This window comes from Gopherus flavomarginatus, chromosome 7 (genome assembly GCF_025201925.1).
Source record: "Gopherus flavomarginatus isolate rGopFla2 chromosome 7, rGopFla2.mat.asm, whole genome shotgun sequence".
Lineage (NCBI taxonomy): Eukaryota > Metazoa > Chordata > Testudines > Testudinidae > Gopherus > Gopherus flavomarginatus.
In genome coordinates, this window is record NC_066623.1 from 31,092,598 (window position 1) to 31,117,657 (window position 25,060).

The 25,060-nt window shown below is 38.8% G+C and overlaps 2 protein-coding genes across 3 annotated transcripts in view; one reads left to right on the plus strand and one right to left on the minus strand.

Annotated features, from left to right (window-relative positions):
* Positions 1–25,060, plus strand: part of DOCK2 (dedicator of cytokinesis 2) — a 513,293-nt gene that overhangs the window by 247,075 nt on the left and 241,158 nt on the right. The gene's annotated exons all lie outside the window — the stretch shown is intronic.
* Positions 1–25,060, minus strand: part of INSYN2B (inhibitory synaptic factor family member 2B) — a 121,928-nt gene that overhangs the window by 11,942 nt on the left and 84,926 nt on the right. For both annotated transcript variants that reach the window (XM_050962707.1, XM_050962706.1), the window contains exons 2-3: positions 20,514–22,757; positions 17,678–17,752 (exon numbers count right to left, since the gene is read on the minus strand). In XM_050962707.1, the coding sequence (XP_050818664.1) occupies positions 17,678–17,752; positions 20,514–21,910 (1,472 nt within the window). In that variant the 5' untranslated portion in view covers positions 21,911–22,757. The remainder of the gene's footprint in view (positions 1–17,677; positions 17,753–20,513; positions 22,758–25,060) is intronic.

Genomic DNA, 25,060 nt, shown 5'->3' on the forward strand with positions numbered 1-25,060 from the left:
CCCTGGGGACAATTCCTTCCTGACCCTGAGCATGTGGGAAAGACCCACCAGACAGATACCTGGGTAAGAATTCTCTGTAGTAACTCTCCCCATCTAGTGTCCCATCACCAGCCACTGGAGACATTTTCCGCTAGCAGTTGCAGATCAGCTACTTGCAGTAAGGAAAGAGTAGGCAGTCTCATCATACTATCCCCTCCATAAACCTAGCAAGCTCAGTCTTGAAGTCAGTCAGTTTTTTTTTGCCCCCAGTGCTCCCCTTGGAAGGCTGTTCCAGAACTTTACTCCTCCAATGGTTAGAAACTTTCATCTAATTTCAAGCCTAAACTTGTTGATGGCCAGTTTGTATCTATTTGTTCTTGTGTCCACATTGGTGCTTATCTTAAGTAACTCCTCTCCCTCCCTGGTATTTATCCTCTGATGTATTTATAGAGAGCAATCATATCTCCAGGCTCTTTGAGTCTCCTCTCATAAGGTAGGTTTTCCCTTCATAGTAGTCCTTCTCTGCACCGGTTCTAGTTTAAATTCATCTTTCTTAAACATGGGAGACCAGAACTGCATACAGTATTCTAGATGAGATCTCACCAGTGCTTTGTATAATGGTGCTAACACTTCCCTATCTCTATTAGAAATACTTTATCTGATGTATGCTAGGACTCCATTAGCCTCTTTCATGGCTGAATCACATTGGCAGCTTATAGTTATCCTATGATCAGCCAATGCACCCAGGTCTTTCTCTTCCTCTGTCACTTCCAACTGATATGTCCTCAGCTTACAGCAAAAAATCTTGTTGTTAGCTCTAAATGCATGACCTTTCACACCGCACTATTAAATTTCATCCCTTTTCTTTTATTCCAGTTTACAAGGTCAGATCATCTTGTATTATATTCTTGTCCTCCTTTGTACTGGCAATACCTTTCAGCTTTGCGTTAGCCACAAATTTTGTTAGCATGCTCCCACCTTTTGTACCAAGATCAGTAATAAAAATATTAAATCAGATTGGTCCCAAGACCGATCCCTGAGGAACTCCACTAGTAACCTCCCTCCAGCCTGACAGTTCACCTTCCAGTATAACACATTGTAGTCTCCTGTTTAACCAGTTTCTTATCTACTTTTCAATTCTCATATTAATTCCCATCCTTCTCCAATTTAACTACTAATTCCCCATGTGGAACTGTATCAAATGCCTTACTGAAATCTCTGTATAAGCTCAAAATCTTGTCTCTTTCACCCACAGAAGTTGGTCCAATTAATCTTGTCTCTCTAATATCCTGGGACCAATGCACCCACACAGCAAACATGAGTTCTGTAAGTGCATTGCCATTGGAATACACTGACTGTTTTTGTAATGCATAATCTACTGATTTAGTGTTTTAATAATTGAAAGGATGCTGGTGTCTGTTAGTTCATGATCATATCTCTGTGATAATTCAAGCTATTGCTAAGTATAAGGATTTCACAATGTAAATTGACATTGTATGAGTTGCTCTTTAATTAAGAAGACTGGAATTTCTATACCTAATCTGGCCATTAGTCAGTCTAGCCCAATGAATGTGCAAATCCTTAAATGTGAAGAACTCGGGGGTGATGGAGCATAAATGACATGAAACCCTTGAATAAACAGTGTGTGATATGGAGCTGCTCTGTAAACTAATTTTATGAATACTCTATGTTCTGCAGGCTATTGGGATGTTTACTGCATGTTGGTGTAGTTTAATAGTGAGCTATTAGGAAAGGAAGGTAGAAAGATTATAATGACTCAAGATAAGGCATCCCTTAGCAAATGCTTGAAGATTGTGAGACAATGGGAGAGCCACTGACTTTGAGGAGTAGGGCTTGACCCACTGCAGAGGCCACTGAACAGATTTTTAACAAGCACAGCCAAAGCCTGAGAACTAAGAAGACAGAGAACTTCTGGTTGGATAAAAAATGACTCTCTTCCTCTCCAGGGTGAGAAACCTGCTCAGGTGTCTGAAGAAGCTGGACCGCCCCAGGCTATCATTGGGCGATGATAAGCCTATAGATAAGGTAGACATGCTGGTAGACTGTTTTTGAAACCCCTTCCCCAATGCTACTGTAAAAAGTCTATCAGATGCTAGGTGATAAACATCTTAGTCTGCCTGTTTCTTATTCACTCCTGAGCAGGAGGAGGTTATCTTGAGCACAACCTGTCCCACAGTGCTGGCTGGCTACAGGGAAGCTAGTAAACTTGTCTTTGCCCTCTCCAGGTTTGGAGAGCTCAGGGAGTACTGAACATGGCAGTGCAACCTCTAGGGAGCATTGATTAAACAGGGTTTTACTCTAGTCACCCAATACTCCCAAAGTATCTTTTTATTATTAACAATGAAAGGGGGGAAAGGTGGATGTGTAGGTGGCTGGCTGGCTGAGTTCCTGTTGAAATGATTACTTAGTGTTGCTGGGATTTTACTGTGGTGTCAAAAGTGCCTTGAGCTTTGAATAGGCATCATTTTATTATTTTAAATCTCAATAAATAAAATGGATATTGTATTAGAGATTTTATTAACTTTCTCTGGAATTAGGGAAACATAATTAATGTGTGTCCTAGAAAATCTAGAGTCTCATATCTAATAGTGTCATCCCCAAGCTGCTTTGGTGACCTGTAAGCTAATGTGGAGAAACAGCTGGTTTAAGTATAAATAGTTACGGGTGATAGGGAAAATAATTAAATCTCTCACAAGGAGTTTCCTGTGGGAAGGAGCCAATCTAATGAGAAGCAATTTGTATCCTGGAAATGTTGCATGCAATGCTGGAATGTAAATTCAACCTAGAAAGCTGAATAGATAACTTCAAAAAAAAACCCAAAACAATGATATTAAGTTAGAGTTCAGGAAGCCTGGAGATGCTGGGGAAAAAGCTGTTACAATTTGCAGTTAATGGAGTGTTAGTTTATCATGTATTTAAAAACAAAACAATGTACAATATTTTGTTTAACTTTGGAAGCAAAGACTCTAAAATATGAATTTATAATTTTGGGAATACTGCAAGAAACCAAACTAATCTCACTGTGGCATTTTGGGAGCTCTCCAAACCATTTAAAGCAACCTTATAAAGGGCTTATGGTCAATGTCATGTATATGCTGAGCTTCTGAGTTTGTTGCTTACCTTACATGAGGGAGACATGTTCAGTTACAGGAAATCAGTTATTCTTCCATTTGTAAAATCTAGACTGTCAAGCTGTATTGAGGACAAGTGGGTGAAGAAGTTGCATAAGGTTTAATTTAAGTTGAATCAGGGTAAAACAGATATAACTTTCCCTGTTAAAACTCATTTCCTCTCCAAAAAAAAAATCTTTTTTTTAAACTTAATGGTAAACTTGGCTTAATTTAAAACTTTTCACACTCCATTGCATAACCATTAACATACCTTAAAATACTGCATTAATTCTACTCTGATTTACTTGTGCTTAACTTGTGTGTGTGAGAAGTCGCATTGAAATTGGGACGACTCATGCATAACATAAAGCATGTGCATAAATCTTTGTGGGATTGGGGCCTTACTCCTCATGTGTGCCTTCTGAAATCAGTGAAGTTACATGTGGGGTGAAGTGCTACTCAGTGTTAAAGGTTTCAGAATCTGGCCTTCTTATGTATTTTATCATATAAGCAGAAATGATAATATATCAGCACCAAGGATGGTGGTTATTAAAATGCAAGATTCAAATCCAAAGGATTAGGGTTAAATGTAATAAGTAGAATGTCAGGGATAATTAAAGAAAATGCTAGTCTTAATTATCAGCAGAAACAGAAGAAGGTTCTGGTTTTTAAAGATGCTGAGTCTCTCAACTCTCACTTGAAGTCAGATAGGAGCCTGGTTGTTTAATCACTTTGGAAAATCAGGTGAAAAATATGCATAGAAATAGACATAAGGTTCAAATGAATCATAATGAAACTATGGTTAGGTAGCGGGTTAAACATAAATAATAAAACTAGAGAAAAAATTGGAACTAACCATGTGGCTATCCTCACCCTGACTATTTGCATGGCTACTTGCCCACTTTTCGTATCTTTGTGTCTGTTTTTTGTCTTTTTAGATAGTCAGGTCTTTGGGGCAGAGTTGGTGGCTTGTACAGTGGGTGGTACAATCAAGTCCTGATCCTGATTCAGGCCATATGTCACAGCTGCAATATATATATTAAATTAAATTAATCAAATTTGTTCTTCTTACAAGGGAACTTTTCAGGAATGTTCTTAAATTGAAAAGATGTGGTAGGCGAGAAGAAACAGCAGTGGGCTATCTAAAACCATAGAGGAAATGGGGAAGGTTCTCAGGGAAAGGTGGTGATATGCAGTTAGTTAAATGAGGATAGAAAGGTAAAATTATGTAAAAGGGACATGGCACTAGTCAACAGAGCAATTAATTTTTTTAATCACTTTAAAAAACTGAGCTTAGTGCCGTTCGTAGGTGACAATGATAGTCCTGAGACTGAAGGTTTCTATTTACAGAACAGCTACAGTAAGGGCAGTATCTGTTCATGTTCCTGCCCTTTGCCAAAGTGTCTGAGTGGCTTCCTGGAGAGACTATCTCTAGGGGCAAGAGGGTGATTCAGTCTCTATCTAATACTTGACCTCAGTACTCTCAGAGTGCCCATTGGTGTCAGCTGTGAAGTTATTTGTAATGTTGACACCTGTCCCCTGGGAACTAGATTGAAAGCCTCAGATCATTTAACATGGGTGATTTAGTAGTTATCAGAGGTTAACAACTGTTGGTCACTATGGAGCTGGGCTGACTCTGAACTGGCAATGCAAGGGTGAAAGGTTCTTTGTCCCAGTCCCAGTCCACATAATCACCGCCATCATCAGACTTGGATGGACTTGAGAATAGCTACACAGATGGATTCAGGGGACCACTCAAACATATGTAATGGAAGCTATTCCGCTGGCAGTAACTCAATGTATTGCTTTGGGAAGATCCAGGATAGGTGAGGTTCACCAAGGGAAAAGTAGACTAATATGTGAAGCAAGGTTTATTGAGCAGAAGCTCAATATGTCTGCAATTGAAAAGGGTTAAGCATGCATATTGTACCGACAGATTACATATAGTGTACATAGTTTGTACCGAAGAAAGAGATAGGAGTGTTTGTCTCTTTCAGATTTCTGAAAAGGAAAGTTATCCCAGGAGAGTACAATAGTTTTGGTCTGCAACTGCTTTGATTGCCTTTCTCTAACCCTTCCCCCTCCCCCATAATGGTATACCTCCCTGAGAAGGATATCAGTAAGAGATGCCCACCTTCCAGCTGTTTTGTTTCTCTATATTGGAAGCTGTTCAGGCAGGGAGTCTCTCTTACTGTATGTATAGTTGGGGCACATAGGCACTACTCTAACACAAAGAAGGAAAAACATGATCCAGCATTCTGCTACTGCCCTCCTTTCCTCACTGCAAGAGCCTGTAACATAATTACTAAGAGCTTCTTTGTTGCATAAGGTGATCAGGTGAGGATGAGCCTCATAGTTGGCCCTTAGGAAGGAGCTGTACTACAGAATTCCCAATTTTGCATTCTCATGGCTACAGGTAGAGGTGAAGGGTTACTGTAGTGCTATAGAGCCCACGAGCCCTGCATAAATTCTTGGGGCCCAGCAATCTCTGAGACTTTTTTCCCTTTTCTATAAGAGAGGCATGATAATAGGATTGGGAACCAAAGGAACTCTTCTTAATGTGACAAGGAGGGTGAGATAATATCTTAGTGTGACAGAAATAGCAATTATCTGCAATATCTTTGGGCGATCTTACTATATTCCGTTTATGTATCATTGTGGGCCAGGGATTGTATGGAACTCTGTGGGAGCAGGGGTGATTAGCAAATTCACTCAGGACCAGTACCACCACCTGGAGACACTCACATATAGTTCAGACTGGATTATCCAGAGACCAACAGACAAAGAAAAGACTTTTGAATAAATAGTTTGAGTTGAAACTGACTCAGGGCCTTATTTCTCATCCAGCAAACAGACAGGATCTTCTGCCCAAATGGGGGGGAGGGACCCAATCCTTCCTGGGAAGGTTTAGAAGGATTTTGGCTTACTGAGGCACTACGAGACTGATGGGTTCTCTATATGGTAAGCTTTTTAGCATTCATGTAGGTTCTTGTATTGTTTTTAATGTGTTTTCTCAGTTATGCTTTCATTTAAGAATAAATATAATTGCTTGGAAGGGATGTGTGGTAAATTATGCCTGCAGGCAGTCATGCTTTTTACAGCGTCTGGCCTGTCTAGGAAGTCTGGTTTGCTGGGAATATCACGGTGTAAGCAGGGAACTGTTCAGCCTGGAGAAACCCATTTGGGAGGAGGAGAGATGGTCTCTGCCCAAAAGAAGTGACAGTTGAGGAGCTAGGACCCTGGTGTGGGTACACTTGAGGGACCACAGAGGGGGAAAATAAGTGCAGTTACCCTGAACTATGATGCTTAGACTTCCTCTGTGGCCTTGGGCAAGTTGCATGATTTCTCTCTGCAACCCCTTCCAATGTGCATAGGGGGGTGATATGTTCCTGCTTCGCAGGAGAGTTGTGAGGATTAATGAGTTGCCTGTAAAGCACTTTGAAGCCGATAAATATCAATTTGATTATCAGGAGTCCTAGTACTTCACAATTGAATAAGCCAGTGGTTCTCAAACTTTTGTACTGGTGACACCATTCACATAGCAAGCCCCTGAGTGCGACTCCCTTTTATAACTTAAAAACACATATTTTTTTGTCCATTTAACACCATTTTAAATGCTGGAGGCAAAGTGGAGTTTTGAGTGAAGGTTGGCAGCTCCTGACCCCTCCATGTAATTTCCTCATGACCCTCTGAGGGGTCCTGACCCCCAGTTTGAGGACCCCTGGAATAAGCAATTAATTTAGCAGTATGCCTGATACACTAAAGAATGAGTTACAAACTGCATACAATACTGAATTTGTGTGTGGAATTTATAGACTGTTGTGTAATAGAAATGCTTTTCAGAAAACAATGTTATATCAAGAGCACTTGGGGACTTTATAATTTAATTTAAGTGTATATCCATAAACAATTCTAGAAAGTTAGGGCCATTATAACGCTGTGAAATTAGTCTTCTATCAGAGTTCTTGAACTAAAGGCAACCTTTTTAAAATCCTGCTAAGATATTTGTTGAGCCTACTAAAATGTGTTAATAAATATGCCTCACGTATCAATGTGCATAGTTGGCGCAAAACCGTGGAATCTTTTAGATCCAATTCATGGCCAATAAATCAAAGGTATTATTGAAAGGATTGTTTTAAATAGATAATGTAAACGTTTCTGGGGCAGTTACAGCCCCTGAAACGTGCTAGATTTTTTTGACTTGATGGTAAAGGTTTCCCTGAAATATCCTTCTAATTAAGTTTTGTTCATTATTTATGCAGTGTAATTTCCATCTGCACCACTCTGCACATATCTGACTGGCAAGTTCATCACTTTCCAGAATGCATCTGCATTTTGATTAGCCCTCAGAGAATTGCAGGTTTACTATGGCCATAAACAAACATGACAGAACTTCAAAACCATCATGCCTGTCTTTGCAATACAACTAGGTTTAAATTCTGCTACAGTGGACTGGAGAAGCTTACATGATAATCAGTCCTGAAAACAATTAATAGTTAAAATACATCAGATAACAAAAGATGTATTAAAAGGAATGTAGTCCGAGAAGCTAATGTTCAATGCAATATTTTTTGTCGGGTGCCCTAGGTGTTTGGAGAGGGATGAAGCTGTAGCAGAAATATAGCATAGGTAGAATGGGGGATTCATTCATTGTGCTGCTCTGATTGTATGGCTGCATTTAATTCAGGGGCTGAGCTCATTGGACTGGGTTTGTTTTTCTATGTAATGTTTTAATTGATGTACGAGCACCTGTGGCTATTGGATTAGCCCTTTGGGTCTTCGTGGCAATTGAAATAAATGAATTAAAGAAAAGATACAGAACTTTAATTTTCCTTGTAGTACAATTTGGCATAGAAAACATTAGCATTCTTGAAGACGTGCTGTGCACTGATTATGTAAGCTGACCATCATGATAATGCTGATATTTTAATATGCTAATAACTTTAATGAGCTGTACTACTTTCAGCCCTCAGCAGGGAAATATTTTGTGCTGTAATGAGTTTTTAACTTCAAGGAAGAGTTGTCTCTTACCAAAATAAAATAAAATAAAAAATCATCCAAACCAAAAACAAACCCCTGCACTTTGTACTGGTTTTAACAAATTTGCTTTCTTTAAATTTATGGATTAGTAGTCATGCAAAATTTTCAAACTCTGGCATGTTTGTAAATACTGAATTTTATTGATTTGCTCTTTTCCTATATTGTATCTATAGCTCTGCTTCCAAGTATTTATTCCTTTCAAACATAATTCTCTGATTAATGACTAGATCCTCTAGTAGTTAAATCAATGCACAGCAAGCTAAACTAAAATAACCCAACAATATATTGCTTAGCTTTAAGGGATGCTTACTCCTGTGAATCAAGCAAGTTTTCACAGAAGAAACATGTGAAAGTTAATTTTTTCCTACTAGGATAGGCATTTCATTTGGAGAATTATTAATCTGCTGTTAACTTTGTTTCCTGGATAAAAATAGATTTTGCAAAATGCAAAATAAAACATGGAGGATTGATATTAAAATTGCTTGACTTATGAATGTTAGAGCGAGACTGCTACTACATGTGGCTGAACTGAGCAAACATTAGTGGCTTATTCTGTGCTTCTTGATAAGTGATAGTAGTACATACAAAAAACAAACAAACAAAAAGCCCAAACCCACATTTACACTCTCAAGAAAATTCATTTAACATTTTCAGAACTTACCTTGAAATACTATGGCAGTGCAGCCTATTTGTTTATTTTCATTTCATATTTAAAATAATAGATAGAATACTAATTGTGTTAGGTAAGGGAGAGAGACACTAAAATATTACATCTCTTATGTGAAGGTTGTGTCTATTTCTTTTAGATAATTGAAATTATTTTATGTTTTGAGTATCTATAAATACGGAGTAAGTACTACACATCGCAGACAAAATACTTAAAAGTGAAGATTCTTGCAGTAAGCAACACTCTTATAAGAAAAAATACATGGCAGTAATTTTATTTTAATGCTTAGATTTTATTAACTCTCAGGGTAATAATTTAAAGTACTGTAGATAATCATCTTACAGGATACGCATTCTCTTTAAAAAGGTAGTTATGAAGAAATTCACATTGTGTAACAACTTTGAGCCATAAGACAGTTTTGAAGCATAACACTAGACTTCACAGGTATATAGAGACAATTTTATTGTTGTGTTTGTTTTTTAAGTCTTAAAGTATTTTCAAAACACATCGGAAATGTATTTTCAAAGGGTCAAATTCACAGCCCAGGTTTTGCCTCATTTTGAGGAGAGGAAAGAGACTAAATTGGTAGGTGAATGGAGTAAATTAGTGTTACCCTTGCTAGCCACAAAGTGCCTGTAGTGAAGGTTTCATGTCCTTTCAAAAAAGAGCAGTGCAAAAGGCAAGCATGAAAACACCAATCTTATAGTGTCCTTAGTCTAAATGTACCCTGTCCTCACTTCTCTAATTAAGGCTCATATCAATACTTTATTTTTCAGATGTTTAAAGCTAAATCTTTCACCTATAATTTCTTACATTATGCCTGCACTGCAATTAGTCACCCGCGGCTGGCCTGTGCCAGCTGACTTGGGCCCATGGGACTCACAGTGGGGGGCTAGTGGCTGTAGATGTTCCAGTTGGCCTGCAGCCCAAGCTCTGGCAATCTCCCACCTTGTCGGATCCTAGAGCCCGGGCACCAACCTGAGCCCAGAAATCTACACTGCAGTTAAACAGCCCCTCAGTCCGATTCCAGTGTAGACATACCCACAGTACTCATAAGGCCAAGTCAAAATTATAGTAGTGAGGGGGTGTGCAACGGTTACGTATTACTGATTTATTTAATAGTCTGAAGTTGGAATTTAATAAGACATATTATCCATTAGAGAGATTTCAAAAAGCATGTGTTGGCATGTTTTAGTTTGTTATTCAGTGGCTTAATTAGTTGCAATTAATAATGGAAACTGCAATATAAAATATAAATGAGCAAAATGAAGTTTTTGTTTTTAAGGCTTTTCTGGCATTTCAGAGCACCTGCTCTAAATTGCCAACTGTCAGATAGCTTTTTCTATTTTTGCTTAGTGTGGGTTTTGTTATTACCTGGTAATTTAAATCTGCTTAGCAGTTAGTTTGACTACATTAATCAGCTGATCCTGGGAATGCCCTTGAAACATAACTAAGTATGATCATCCCCATTTTGCAGATGGGAAAACCGAGGAAAAGATAATTTAAATTATGTTGCCTGACGTCACAGAGTAAGGCAGTAGAACAGCTAAAATTTAGGAGCCACCCACTAAGGACATGTTATATCTGGTGCATGGTAAGAAGGGCTGTTTCATTTGTCCTCTGCAGTACTAATGGCATTGGGTGTACAAACAGTTCTTATCCACGTGGAAATGGAAGGCTGCTGCCAAGATACAGTTGTTTCCTTTCACTTTTGTATTTGATATTTGGTAAGAAGATCGCTGGTGGCCCCCTGGTCTCAAACTTCTGTATACTCTTTTCAAGTTGTTACTTGAACTAGTTATGCTACATTTTCTCTTTGTTTCTTTAACTTCAGATTTCTGTCATTGGGTCTATGATAAATGAGAGGGGGGATCGCTCCCTTTTGTGGACACCCAGCCAGCCAGTTAGCTATGGAATCCCTCTTGGTGGTTGTTCTCTACATGCTTTACCTGGAAAGGGTTAACAAGCCCACAGGTAAAAGGATAACAGTGGGCACCTGACCAAAAGAGCCAATGGGAGGGCTAGAACTTTTTAAAATTAGACAAAGGGAAGTTTTTTTTCCCATGTGGTGGTGTTCTCTGGACAGGGAGCAATTATGCAGTGAGAAGCTTTAAGCCAGGTATGAAAACCATTGGATCATATCTAAAGATTGCTTATCTAAAACCCCAGAAATGTAAGTAAATTAGGGAATGTGTAGGAAGACACGGTTAGGGTTATTTTATTTTTTATTTTTTATTGGCTTGTGGATTCCTCTGTGCTAACCCCAGATGCTTTTGTTTTGCTTGTAACCTTTAAGCTGAACCTCAAGAGAGCTATCTTGATATTTAATTTTTGTAATTGTTTCTTTTAAGATCTAGCAAAAAGCCTAAGTTCTAAATGTATTTCCTTTCTTTTTGGGTTTAATAAAATTTACCTTTTTTAAGAACAGGATTGGATTTTTGTGCCTCTATGAGGTTTGTGCATATGTTGTTTAATTAGCTGGTGGCAACAGCTAATTTCCTTTGTTTTTTCTCAGCTCTTCCTGGGAAAGGGGGATGAAAGGGCTTGAGCTTACCCCACAGGAAGGAATTCCCAAGTGTTCCTTCCTGGGTTCTCAAAAGTGGGGGGGTGGTTGCATTTGGGTGGTGGCAGCATCTACCCTTCTAAGGTCAGAGAGAAGCTGTGACCTTGAGAGTTTACTACCAGCCTAGAGTGGCCAGTATTAATTTTTAAAATCCTTGTGGGCCCCCACCTTCTGCACTTGGAGTGCCAGAGTGGAGAATCAGCCTTGACAGGGTCTCTGTGAACTTGCCTGTTTCACTGAATCTGCAAGATCCCAGGAGTTGAGAATGCTTGACACTGTGCAGAATTAGGCCATCGGGGGAGGAAGTTTGAGCAAAGTCAAAGACCAAGTTGCAATTTCAGTAGGAGTTGAGGCTCTGAGCACCTCTCAAGAGTGGCTCTGTATTATCTATATTCTCTTAAAACCAAAGGTTAATTATGATGGTCTCTCAACATATTTCATCTTTAGGGTTGATTGTGATGGTACAAATAAAGGCAATCTTACTGTGTGGTGGAGATACCTAAGACATGTTACTACTTGCAGGTAATGCAGTCCTAAGGTATCTCGTAGAAAACAATTTTGCTGGCGGAAGTTGATAAAGTACTTTTTTTCATTCAGTATGTTAATTTCTCAGTTGAATACAATGGGACTTTAGCAAGAAGGTGACTGAACAAGATAAGTGTGATCTTGGCTGTTTCATATCAGAGAACGCTTTCTGTTAAGATTTGATAAGCAAATTATAAAGCTTTCAATCTATTTTGGATTAATGTAAGGCATTTATTTGTTCAGGTAGTTTGTTGGCTTCCTTATTAGCATTTGATGTCACTGAAGTCATAATTTAATTAAAAATAAGGTGATTAAGGAAGGCTTAGCTATGTAAGAACTATGGGGGGATAATAGCAGGTTTCAAATATTCATATTTTCCTAATCATTTGTTTAATTTCAGATTATAAAATGCACCCAATGCAACAGTCACTGAGCGTACCTACAAAATTAGAAAATGCTTCATAGCATGTTAACAAATATGCGGGGGAGAGAACCCTGTCCATAACATAAATACTCATCCCCTCACCTCGTTTATTTAGGGAAAGGACTGGGGAAAGAGAACTGGTATCTGAAATAGACTTGTATATGGCTTTGGTTTTGGTTATTAGACTTATAGGTCCAGTGTCTTAACCATGTGCCCATCCTGCTTTGACTAAGTGTGGGTGAACCCCTGTAATATTTGGGGTAAACAGTAACCTCTCCCCTTCATCAAGTTATTTCCTGGTAATTATTCACATCAATTTGATTTTGCCTGATTTGAGCTATAGCTACCCCATACTTTTCCGGTATCTTGACCAGGACCTGGGAAAGCAGAGAGTCTGCACTATTGGGTCCAGCCAAAGTCAGAGATGTGATAGTCACCTGCATATTGAAATTTTAACTTTATCCCCCAGTGAGCTTACATCCTTTTTAAGCAAAAGTAACTGAATAGAACCCCACTCCCAAGGTACCACCCATGAGAGAGCTCAACATCATCCACGGACATCTCTCAGAAAAAGAAAAACAAAGCCACTCAGGCAGCTTACCCGCAGGCAAGGTGGGGTCTGTGGTATCAAAATTATACTCAGACAAGAATAAAGGACATTTACCAGAACCTTTTAGAGGCCAATAGAAGATCTACACTGGGGAGGAACTGAGCTGAGGGTCTTAATGGAAGTGGGTCCTTACCTGTAGCCTAGCCTGTGTGTGTGTAATACACACAGTATCTCTTCTACTCTTAAACATATTTTTGATACACTCTAGGACATGCAATTCTTACTAAAATATTATGTTTACCTTACTTTGTATAGCCTCCTAAGAATAATTGAGCAATAAGCCTGTAATACTGGTTTTGTGATTGCAACACCTGAATACAGACACATATAATCAGTCAAATTTCTGCACAGTGTTCAGTGTGAAATTCACCATAGCGATTTATCAGAATGCAGCTGATTGGTTAACTAAGCACAAGGAAGTCTTATCCCTTCTTCATTAGCTTATTAGACCTGTTTACAAGTATATCATATAAGCCTTACTATAATTTGACATGTAAAATGACAGTTCTCATCAGTACCATTGCTGTTATGTAATGTTGTTTTAATCTTTCCTCTCTTTCATCAAAATAATTGCCTTCCTCTCCTAATTATTTGAACATTGGAATGTAGGTAGCAGGCAGTAGTGTAGTTTTGAATAACGATGAGGAAAAATATGAATAAAACCTCAGTTTCATATGGAGGATTTCAAAGACAAATGTTAATAAATAATCAGCACATTAAGATTATGGATTGCTGAAAGTTTTGTTAATTATACTCAAAATATGAGAATAAATTTGTATAGTGGCATTATATTTTATGCTGAAGGAAGACTAAAAAATGAACAAGATGAATACGTTTTCTTATTTAGAACCAGAAAGCACAGAGTTTGGTGGGAAATGTATGTGGTCAGCTTTCTTTTTTTAAAGGTATATTGTAGGTAATGTGGCAAATTCATCCCACATGTAACTGTAACGCAAGTTTTGTCTACGCTGTGGAGCCTGTGCTGGCATAGCTATGTTGGCATAGACCTCCTAATTGATACGCCACCTACCATGACAGAAGGAGTTTTTCTGTCAGTGTAAGAACACAACCTCTCTGAGCAACATGAGCTACATCGACAAACGCCTACTTCGGTCAACATAGCTGCATTTACACTGGCTGGCTTTTTTCCACACCCCTGGCACAGCTATGTCGACATGACTTAAGTGTAGACAAACAGAAACCAGGATAAATTGAAACAAGGAGCTGACATGCTTATAACTGAGTTGGTATCTAGGTCACTGACTTTACAAAGTATCATCTTCCCAAAGTTTTGTTTCCCTAGAGACCTTTAGATAATGTAGGCTGTATACTGTGTACCATGTGGCTAATAATTCTTATGCCTATTGTTGCCTCTTGGTGCACAGAGGGATCACATATATTGGTCCATGTGCATGCCAGTGAGAGATCTTACTCAATGCCTTAGAGTTACCACCTCAGAGGACAGAATTGTACAAACCACATGACTAATCAGGCAGCCAGAGAACCTTTTTGAGTTGGGAGGTAAGGTATGTGAACAAGTCCTTTGAACTCTACATTCCACACAACTAGGGTATAAATACCTTGTTCCCTCAGTTTCTTTCTGTCCAAGTGGTTATGAGCCCAAGCTGCCTTTTTCTCCAATAAATTACTTTTACATGAAGAGTTACGAATAGCTCAACAGTAGCTTTCAATAGTTAAAGACAGTATAGACACAAATCTTAGTTCACTTTCTTTTGCAGTGTATGGCTGATTTGTTGACATTTTACTGTTTTGGGGATCTACTTGGGCTTTATAAACAAGATGAGAGATCTGTCTAGGAAAACATGATTGAAGCCCATTGGTGGGCTGCTCATTGAGTGGGCGTGACAGGTATTTTTTGTGACTTAGCAAATGGGAGAGTGTGTTTTGGGCCCATTGCTCTATGATGGGTGTGTTAGATATGTGTGTGTAGCTTAGAGTAAGGCCATTATGGTCTGTAAAGAAATGGAGATAAGAAAAACATCCCAAAATTTTGGGGAGAAAGGAGAAATATCATATCATATTGACAAATTATTTGAATCTTTCCTTACATCTTCCAACACCCAGTCCTCAGTTGATTAAACCTTTCTCTCTCATCTCAGCTGCTGAAACCCACTGCCAAACTTGCACTTCACAATAAAACCCACACCCCAGGAGCAACCTACCCTTGTCAATGACAAAAGCTACTATCTTTAAAACTGCCAAATAATTCCAGGACTAAATCTTGCAGCATGAGATTTCTGAAATACAAACAAAACCAGAATTTTATCCAATTAAATATACAAATAATAACACAAACTATACCAGACTACCTTTCATTTCAATTCCTATTGAAGTTAAAAAAAAAATCAAAGAACACCCTCCCAAGACATCCCAAACCTCTGGTTTTGAACACACATGATCTCTCCAATTTCCCCCCACCCCAACAATTTCACATAAAAACTGCAACCCTTGTCAAATTCTATACTGATATACCAAAGAAATCACAATATTTGGTGCATTATTTAAATTCCAGCTATCACTTTAGAACTAGGAGCCTAGTCATTGGATATACATTGTAGTCACACTGTCTGAGTTTGATAGGCATGTTTAATGCTAATCTTGCTGCACTAAGGGAGTTCATTTTGCATTCCATTCTGGCAGTTCTAGCTGCCTTTTTGCAATCATTGACTTGCTCCTCCAATCCTCCTGGCTCCACTTCTCTTTGTGCATAGAATCTCACCAATTTCTTCCAAGAGAAAATTGGCAAAATACAACGTGATCTTCCCCCCACTTCCTAGCCAAAGGTCAGATTCAATACCATATCCTCATCTTCCTTGACCTGTCAGCTGCGTTCAACACTATAGATTGTTCCCTGGCTTGAAATCTTGTTTTCCCTTTGCTTCTGTGATTGACCTTTCCTGGTTCTCCTCTTATCTCTCTAATTGCTCCTTCAGCCTGTCCCTTAGAAGATCCTCATCATCCCCCAAAACTTTTTGTGTGTGTTCCACAGGGCTCTGTCCTTGGTCCCCTTTCTCCCTCTACATCTTCTCTGTGGATAATCTCATCTGTAAATGCAAATTCAACTACTATCTCTGTGCTGAGGACTGACAGATCTACTTCTCTGTTCCAGACCTGTCTCTCTGATCGAACTAAAAACTTTGTCTGCCTCCTTGCCATCTCCTCATGGATTTCTAGCTGTCAGCTCAAGTCTAACAGAGCTAAAACAGAGCTCTTCTCTCCCCCTCCCTCTACCTCCTTTCTCAGCCACCATAGACAACACGATCACCCTGCCTGTCACTCAGGCCCATAATCTGGGTGTCATCTTTGATTTGGACCTCTATGTAGGTCCTTACATCCAAGCTATTTCTAAGTCTTGCCAACTCTTTCTGCATAATGTCTCTATGTCGCCTTTCCTATCCATCCACACAGCTAAAACTGTCATGCAGACTCTCATCTCTATTATTGCAATACCTTTTTGTCTAGCCTAGACAAATGTAATCTTCCCCCAGTCATACCCATTAAGTATAGTGCTGAAAAGATAATTCCCTCAGACTGTGATTTTGACCATGTCCCCCCTTCTTTGAATCCCTTTGCTGGTTCCCCCTTCTCTGTTGCATGAAACATAAGCTGCTTGCCTTCTCTTTCAAGGGACTTCATTACCCATCTTCTCTCATTCACTATTGAGATGACTGCTCCCATCTTTGATCAGCCAATGATGGCAGCCTTCATAGTCCACTTTTAATTTTTCAAACAAGTGTCTTTTTGAATTCTCCCAAGCTGCACCTGATGCTTGGAAGGAGCTCCTCATAAACTTCTGTAAAAGTACCTAGTTATTTTCCTTCGGATTCCTTCTTAAAACTCTTCTTTGCTGTGATGCCTACAAAAACAACTTGACAATGGTTAGGCAGCTGCTGTGCTGATTGCACTGTCTATTGTGATGACCGATATTGTCTCATTGTTTCTCTGTATTCTGCCACATATCTGTCTGTACTCATCTGTTGTCTCTTTTCTTAGACTTAGATTAGAAGCTCTTTGGGTCAGGAGTTATCTTTTTTGTTCTGTGTTCATACAATACCTAACCAATGGGGTCCTGGCCTATAACTATGACTCCTAAGTGCTATGGTAATACACATATATAAATAATGTCTCTTCAGTTCCCAGGCACTGAGAGAGATTCCCACTGTGTTGGTGGGATACCTTTTATGACTCTGCATGTTTTATTCATGCACATGTATAGCTTCCAGAACACACTGCAAAGTTACTTGGCTGTAGCAATTTTAGCTAAATGAAATGGCAGTCTCACTAAGAAAATTTGTTTCTTGAATTGAATATGAGCTCACTTGTGTTCTGTGTTTGTCTACTTTTTATGTGAACTGCAGCTATAACTAACTTGAGTCTGGAGGAGGATTGATTCTTCACCTTTTCTGAGATCTAACTTCATTACAGAAATACCCAAAGGAAATACCAATTAGCAGAGACAGCTTCAAATAATTTCAAAGCATGCTAGTGAAAACGTGGCAATATCATGTCAATGTACGTTTCTAGTTTATTTTCTTAAAAATGCCAAACCTTTTGAAATAATGCCAGCCTTGAGAACTTTCTTTCTATGCCTTAAAAGAACACAAAATAACTTTCCACTCTTTATTCATCATTTACAACAGTAGAACTATAGGTGCGAGGGAAATTGTATTGTACCCTGATGAGATCTATGCATACTATACCAAGTAACAAGTGGTACCTGTAAATGATACAAGCAGTGTTCTGGCAAGTGCTGCAGTTGTTGAGGTCTTGGCCAGTGCGGTAGAAGTTGCGCCTGCAATAGACAATAGCTGCTGTAATTTATATAAAAATGTTGTGAGCTGAAAAGTTAGCACTCATAATAAACCTAACCCCTCTTTACAGGCATTTTAAGTATCCTAATCACAAATTTAACACTGACATTTGTTGCTAAGAATCTGGTTTAAAATCAACCAAAGCACATACATTTATCATCCTGAACCTCTGCCCTTAAACTCATTTAAACTATGGTGCCAATATTGTGTTCAGGGGATTCTCTGGAAAGCAGGTGATTTTGCACAGCTATCTCTTATAAGAATATCTTTATAAGAACACTTTAATTATAAGAACACTTTTTGATTGGAACACATTTGAATCATTTGCCGTGCTTCTGTACATCAAAATATAATCCTTTTTTTTCTTTGCTTTCTACTTTTCCATTCTTTTATTTTCTTTTATCCTTTCCTTGGAACAGAAAAGCAAGGCAGCTAAACATTCTCATTGAATAGTGCCACAAACGCAGACTGACATCAGTGGCTGTGTCAAAAAACAAGTTATTTTGTGATTTATCCTATTTCAGTCTGTACCTGCTAGACGGTTCTTTGTGTATTTGAAAATTAATTTAAGAAAACAAACACTTCTCTTTGTAGCTACTATGAAAGTTGACAAAACGAACAAGCTGACCAGGCAGGTTGCAGAATTGCTGTCACTGGAGATATTCAAGGCTAGGCTTGACAGTCATCTGTCAAGAATGAGTTGGGGACAATTGCAGTAATTTAGTCATGTTGTAGAGGTACGTACTGGGTGGTTCCTTCCATCCCAGGTGTCCCATCCATTGAAGTCAATGGCAGGTTTATCTGCATAAAAAGTGTATGATTATGCCCAAAATGATTCTCTGATTGCTTTTCTGAGAACTAATCTCAGTCTGTTCTTTTCAATAGCGGTAGTGGTGCTACTCACAAAAGCAATGGGGATAATTATTACACAGTTTTACTACCATAGGCAACACAGTCACCAAATGATTCTAGAAAGATAGATTGAAGCCTGTCACTGAGGCTGAAACAGAGCCAGCTGAGGAGCTTTGCAGTAATTCAGTTTCCAACAATAAAAATGAAGAACAAATGTTGCAGAATGGTCTGCATTTCACTTTACAATGCAACACCCTTCTGGAATACTCAGATACATAATCATCAACAATGCTTTTGTCAAATGAGGGCAGACTCTATTTTTGTTGTGTTTGTTGGGGAAGAGATCTTCCTCCTCAGAGGTTCCAGAAAATTAGCAGAACTACTCCATGATTGTTTCACCACTACATGCCCTGAGCTATCTCCACAGCCCTAGAAGGATCTCTTTGGCAGTAGGTCATCCAGCTACAACATGCGCCTCTCTTGTTCACTCCCTGCATCTTTCTGTAGAGACGCAGGCCCCCAAATCATGAGCCCAGGCCCTGCCCATCTTCTTTTGCACTAGAGCCATGCTGTTCCTGCTGCCTGAGGACCTTCTGCAAGTGTGAAAGGAAGTGCCAGTGATAAGGATTAAATACTACTAATGTATATGGCCTGAGTTAAAAAATGTGCAATTATCTTATTTGCAATTTTTAAGGGTAATTATGAAAGCAAAATATGTGTGCAGTTAAATAAGTTTTGCAAGTGCTATTGCATGTAGCTTTTTTTAAAAAAGACATCCTTAATCTTCTTTTAAATGCACAAAGGATTGACTAATTATGTGCAACATATTCTTAAAAGCTAGAAACCATCTCTAACTATTGTGTTAGTTTCAAAAAGAGTTCTGACATGTATTCTCAGCAAATATGCTCCAAGTCTGAGCGAGTAGTTCAAACTTGGTGACATTCTGAACTCTGTAAAATGGTATATAATGTATCGCACATGTTAGTTTGATATTTTTAATAGTAAGGTGCCTGATCCTGCCACTGTTACTCATGTGTTGCAGTTGCAGACTTGTCCCATTGAAGTCTGAAATCTAATGCACAATTTGCATTCCAAAATCACATGAGTAATGGTTGCAAGACAGAGCCGGTGGCTGGACTGATAACATATAAAGCATTAATGTGGATCATGGACTTTTACTCTCTATATTGGTAATAACAAAAGGGAAAGCAATAATTCTAAAACTTCTGCTGCCATTTCTTCCAATATGTTCTAGTTAATGATTTTAATGTTGTGTGTATATAGTACATACATGGGTCCAAATTTGCAGCCAGAGAGAATGAAGGTCCAGCTAACCTGCAGAAAGTTTACAGCACAGGTGGTGGAAGTGCAAACTTCTTCACGCTGCCTGACAGTGTGCCTTATTTCTGTTCTTAAGACACCCTAAGCAGTGAGAGGGGCGCTCAGTGTCCATGTTTTTTCATATGTCCTGTCAATTAGTGCCGCCTGTAACCATGCTCTTTTCTTTTTTGTTTTTGTTTTTGTTTGTTGTCACATAGCAACTTGCCCCCTTGTAACTGGATTGAAACCACCAACTCATAGGCCACGTGATGTCTACTTTCTGACACCATGGATCTGAACCAAAATATGATGGTGGACAACATAGATAAGCCCTAACTGAGCCGATGTTTTGTAAGCTCGATGCTAAGTAATGCCAAAATGTAAAGACATTTGCTTGCTCTGTAGTAGCTCCAGTCTATAAAACAGAGAGAATATAATTTTGCAAACATTTTTTAAATATTTCAAAGGAAGATTTTCAGTAACAAAGATTAAAAGAAAGTAAACAGCCATGTCTGACTTTTTGATAAATTATGTAACAAAATAGTTTTTTGATATTAAAGTACATCATACCCTTCACTGAGGGCTCTGGCTTTTTCCAGGTCTTGAATTACATTCAAAAGGACTTTAATCTTCTCCTGGTTTGAGTGCAAAGATTCCTCTATGGACTGCAGCCTGCCTTGTAGGGCGCACAGTTCGCCATGTGCCAAGTGAATTTGATTAATGTCTCTAATCTCTTTGTTGGTTTCTGGTTTAATTTCATTCCCTGGAAGATGGGAATTTATGTGAAAGTCTTCTAAATAATTGCTGCACTCTGGAACAGATGACCATGCAGAAGTTTTATCCATTTCAGTGTGACATGAGGGAATAGATTTTGACTCATTACTGCTGGTCAATGACGTTATTCCATGATTATCATTAGTCAGCACTATGCAGTCAGAATCTGTTTCAGGCTCTGTTAGCTGTTGATGATCTCTGAGAAAGCAGTGTGATGAACTCTGATTCGACAGAGGTGATAATGGAGTGTTTTCATTAGTGCTAGCGTCTTTAGTGGATTCAGATAACTCCAAAACACTTTTTTCTTCACAAGAGTCATAATGTGGATTAATTTCATTGCAGTTCCTGATATTGTTTAAGCGGGCAGGAGATTTTCCTGATTTGGATAGCAGTGTACAGTTTTCATTGGATTGGCTCATAGTAGTAGGAGAACGTACTGAATCATTTAAATCCATGGACATGTCCGAAGCATAAATGGAAGCACTGTTGTCCTTTGGAGAAGTCAGATGTATGTATTCAGGCACCTGTGTATAAACAGTTGCCTTTTCCAGTATTGCGGAAGTATCTGAGTCTGAGTGGATAGGGCCATTGCTTTGTGCTTTACACTCTCTTTGAAATAACTGATTGGATGTCTTGGCTCTTCTAGATCCATGTTCCAAATGTTTAGTTATTCTTAAGTAAGAGAGGTCCAAAGACATGTCTTGTTCAGAAAGATTGCCATTGACTTGGACAGAGCTTTCAGGCTCGGTTGGCATTTCCATTAAAGACTTACTTGTTGTCAGTTTTTTCTTTTTAAAAACTGGAAGGTGCTTCCTAAGGCTGGGAGAAGTTTGAATAGCAATATTCCGATGCCCCTTCTGAGACCTTGGGAAAGAGAGAGAATAGTTTGGCAGGTTATGGTGCCTAGATATTTGTGCCTTTCCAATCATGAGCGTTGTGTCTTTGGCAGGTTTAGCGTCCATTTCAGTGACACCAATCGGCTTCTTGTTTGTACCATCATCTTTGAATCGGACTTGCTGAGATTTGCTCCTGCGGTGGTGTGGCTGCCTCATAAAATCAACTGAATCCAGGCTATTCCGTTTGAGTAATACAGGGCGCATTTTCTTGTTTTGCTGGGCCATTGAATCACAGTTTGAGACCTGCAAGTAATAAGTTTCTCTGTGACCCATTTCATTAGGCCATTCTAACAGCATCTGGGGTAGTTATGCCCCAGATGCAAATGAAGACTTTAACTATTGATTAGGAACCTAATTCTTTTCATTCTGTTGGTTTTTATTTATATTTCTAGGTAATTTATTCTGTTTTGAGAGATTCTTTCAATTTTTTCCCCACATTTACCAATATTATTTTGTTACAGAGAAAATTACTAGTTAGACCAATCACCAAGATAAACTAAATAATTTAAATATCCAATCAAAGGAGAGCATTAATTGAGAGAGAATTTGGAATTCTTAACGTTTACATTCTGAATCTAATCTTGGTTTCTCTTACAAGAAAAATATAAATGACAGTAGTCAAGGTATGTTAACTGTTAACTATTGCAAAGATAAACTAGTCAACCACCTTTTCTAATGCCTACTTGGGTAACAGTTAACTCTCTGCAAGAGATTCAAGTTTTGAATTGAGGAACACTTAAATATTTCTTATTTGCATAGAATGTAAATAACATGCATAATAACTGTCTTGGGCAATTGCTTTCCTGATGCATATCTTTGCTGTAGGAATATACTCATTAATGTCAAACAGAAATTCTTCCTGCAGTGGTGGTGTTTTTTCTTCTTGTCCCATCTTTTCACTTTAGCAGCTGAAACTAATCTCCTTGAATAGCCAAACAAAGCTAGTGGCTTGTGACCAAGCAAATGTATAGCATCAAACAGGATTCAGTAATTGATGTATTGTCCTTGCTCTAATTCATGCAAATACAAGACTGAGCATGTCTAAAGGACTGTATCATTCAGATGAGTTCTGTAAACACTTTGGCCCCAGGAGAGTGGTCCAGACCAGATAGTCAGCATTTGCAGAATAGCAGACAAGTGTTTTCTGAAAATAAAAAGACAACAGTTGCAATTGAACACTGTTGAATACCATTGAAAAGTCTATTGAATTCTATTATTTCTTCTTGCTGTCTCTAAATATTTTTCATCTGCAGTACTCATGTGAACATTTTAGTGGGATGTCTTAAATGGGAAACTGAAAGATGACATTTCAACATTGTGAAACACATAGATATTTATCTACCGTGAAATATCTGAACACAACCAAATGTATTTACAGAATATTTCTTCAATAAAACAGTTTTATTTCCTTTGGCGGTGTGATCAGGATTGTACATTTATGCTAGGTATGGATCTGAACCTGAAATTGCAGATATGGACCTCCAAAGACTTTGGAGAAATCCAGTTCCAGATCTGAAATTGGCTGCTTGAGCTCATTATGTTTGCAATGGCCGGAAGCTGGAAAAAGCACATGCAAGCTCTTCAACTTAAAGCAAGTTAGGGTTCAAATCTAATTCTGGAACTCTATTTTGCAACTCAGGTGCATTCTAAAATATAGTTGAGTGCATATGTGTTTAGCCTAGGATCCATGAGAGAGGGTGATAGTGGATCCAGTTAAATGTTGCAAGGGGAGCCTTTTGTAGGCTTGTGAAATTTCTCTCCTGTGAAGTATAAAATGGTTTGTATTTATGAATAAAGTACGCCTCTTATACACATAAGCCTCTCTTCCAAGAAATTTGCTTACATCTGTCTGTCCTATTAAGCTACATTTTATCACTTTTCTTTCCAGTCTCTTAAAATACATATAAACATTTTGATTATACAGTAAGCCTTACCTTGCTGAAAAATTGTTAGGACAATAGTGCAATCATAAGCAGAAAACAATGTATCTGTTATAAATAGAGATATCAGTTTAGTATGCACATAAGTATTATAACCTTGGGAAAAACCCTTTTTCTGCCGTCATGAAATAAATTGCCAGCTATTATCAAAAACGTTTACTTCACACTATTAACCCTTTCTCAGCAGGGCCGACTCTAGCCATTTCGCCGCCCGAAACATGGCGGCACTCCGCGGGGGGCGCTCTGCCGCTTGCCGGTCCCGTGGCTCCAGTGGACCTCCCTCAGGCGTCCCTGCAGAAGGTCCGCTGGTCCCGCGGCTCCGGTGGACCTCCCGCAGGTGTGCCTGCAGATGCTCCACCGGAGCTGCGGGACCACCGGAGCCACCTGCCGCCCTCCCGGCAACCGGCAGAGCGCCCCCCGCGGCATGCCGCCCCAAGCACGCACTTGGCGCGCTGAGACCTGGAGCCGGCCTTGTTTCTCAGCTACACTTTGACCACTGGGCTATGGTATCTGCCTGGAATCCACAACATTCCAAGCTTGGCAGAAAATTTACCACAGCCACTATATTAGTTGTGACAATAATTTATCACAAAAATAACATTTTCCTTTTCTTTCCCCCACAGTATTCAGATTGAGATGAAACAAGTAATGAATGTTACAAAACTGAACGCCAGGCTTGGCATTTGTCAGTTCTAGATCAATGACAGTTTTAAAATTTGCTTTCACTCAAGCTGCCAGCGCTGAATCTATTTGCTTTGCAGATTGTTCACGATAAAGCTACTGGAAAAAATAGTTCTGGACACGTTAAGGGAGAGCTGTTCTGAACTTTTATTTTGGAATTTAATATCTTAAACCACATTGGACTAGTACTTTCTCTTCAAATTGTCAAAATACTCATGTTTGTTGTAGAAAAGCCATTTGAAAACAATTAAAATAGAATACTACTGTTAATGTTTTGGTAAAGGAAATTTAAGCTCTGTTAAAATGGATTACATTTTAAAACTTCATCTTTATAAGCACTTACCAGGCTAAACCTATTTGAATGTGAGCCATGATTCCTGGGTTCTGTTTATAAGCCAATAGAAGATCTAATAAGTTAATTCCTCATGGTCCTTCAGGGGCTAATTTTTAAAAGGGCTGGAGCTCAGTCTCCCTTTTGTGGACACAGTCTTCACTCTCAAACTGAGGGCAAAGATCAGAATACTTGAGCTATCTGATTTATGCCTGTAATCAGGTGGTTTGACAAGAAAATGTCTGGAATGCAGGTACAAATTCTGCAACTGTGAATTATACTTGAAAACAGGAGAGCTCTCCATCTTCACCATTCATATTCTGTGTCTGAGCTTCCCCATCTATAAAATGGGGAAAATGAATACTTATATAAAACTGTGAGGTCAAATGTTTGTGTAATAAGAAAATAACATAAGAACGGCCAGATGGGGTCAAACTAATGGTCCACCTAACCCAATGTCCTTCTTCCAACAGTGGATGGTGTCAGATGCTTCAG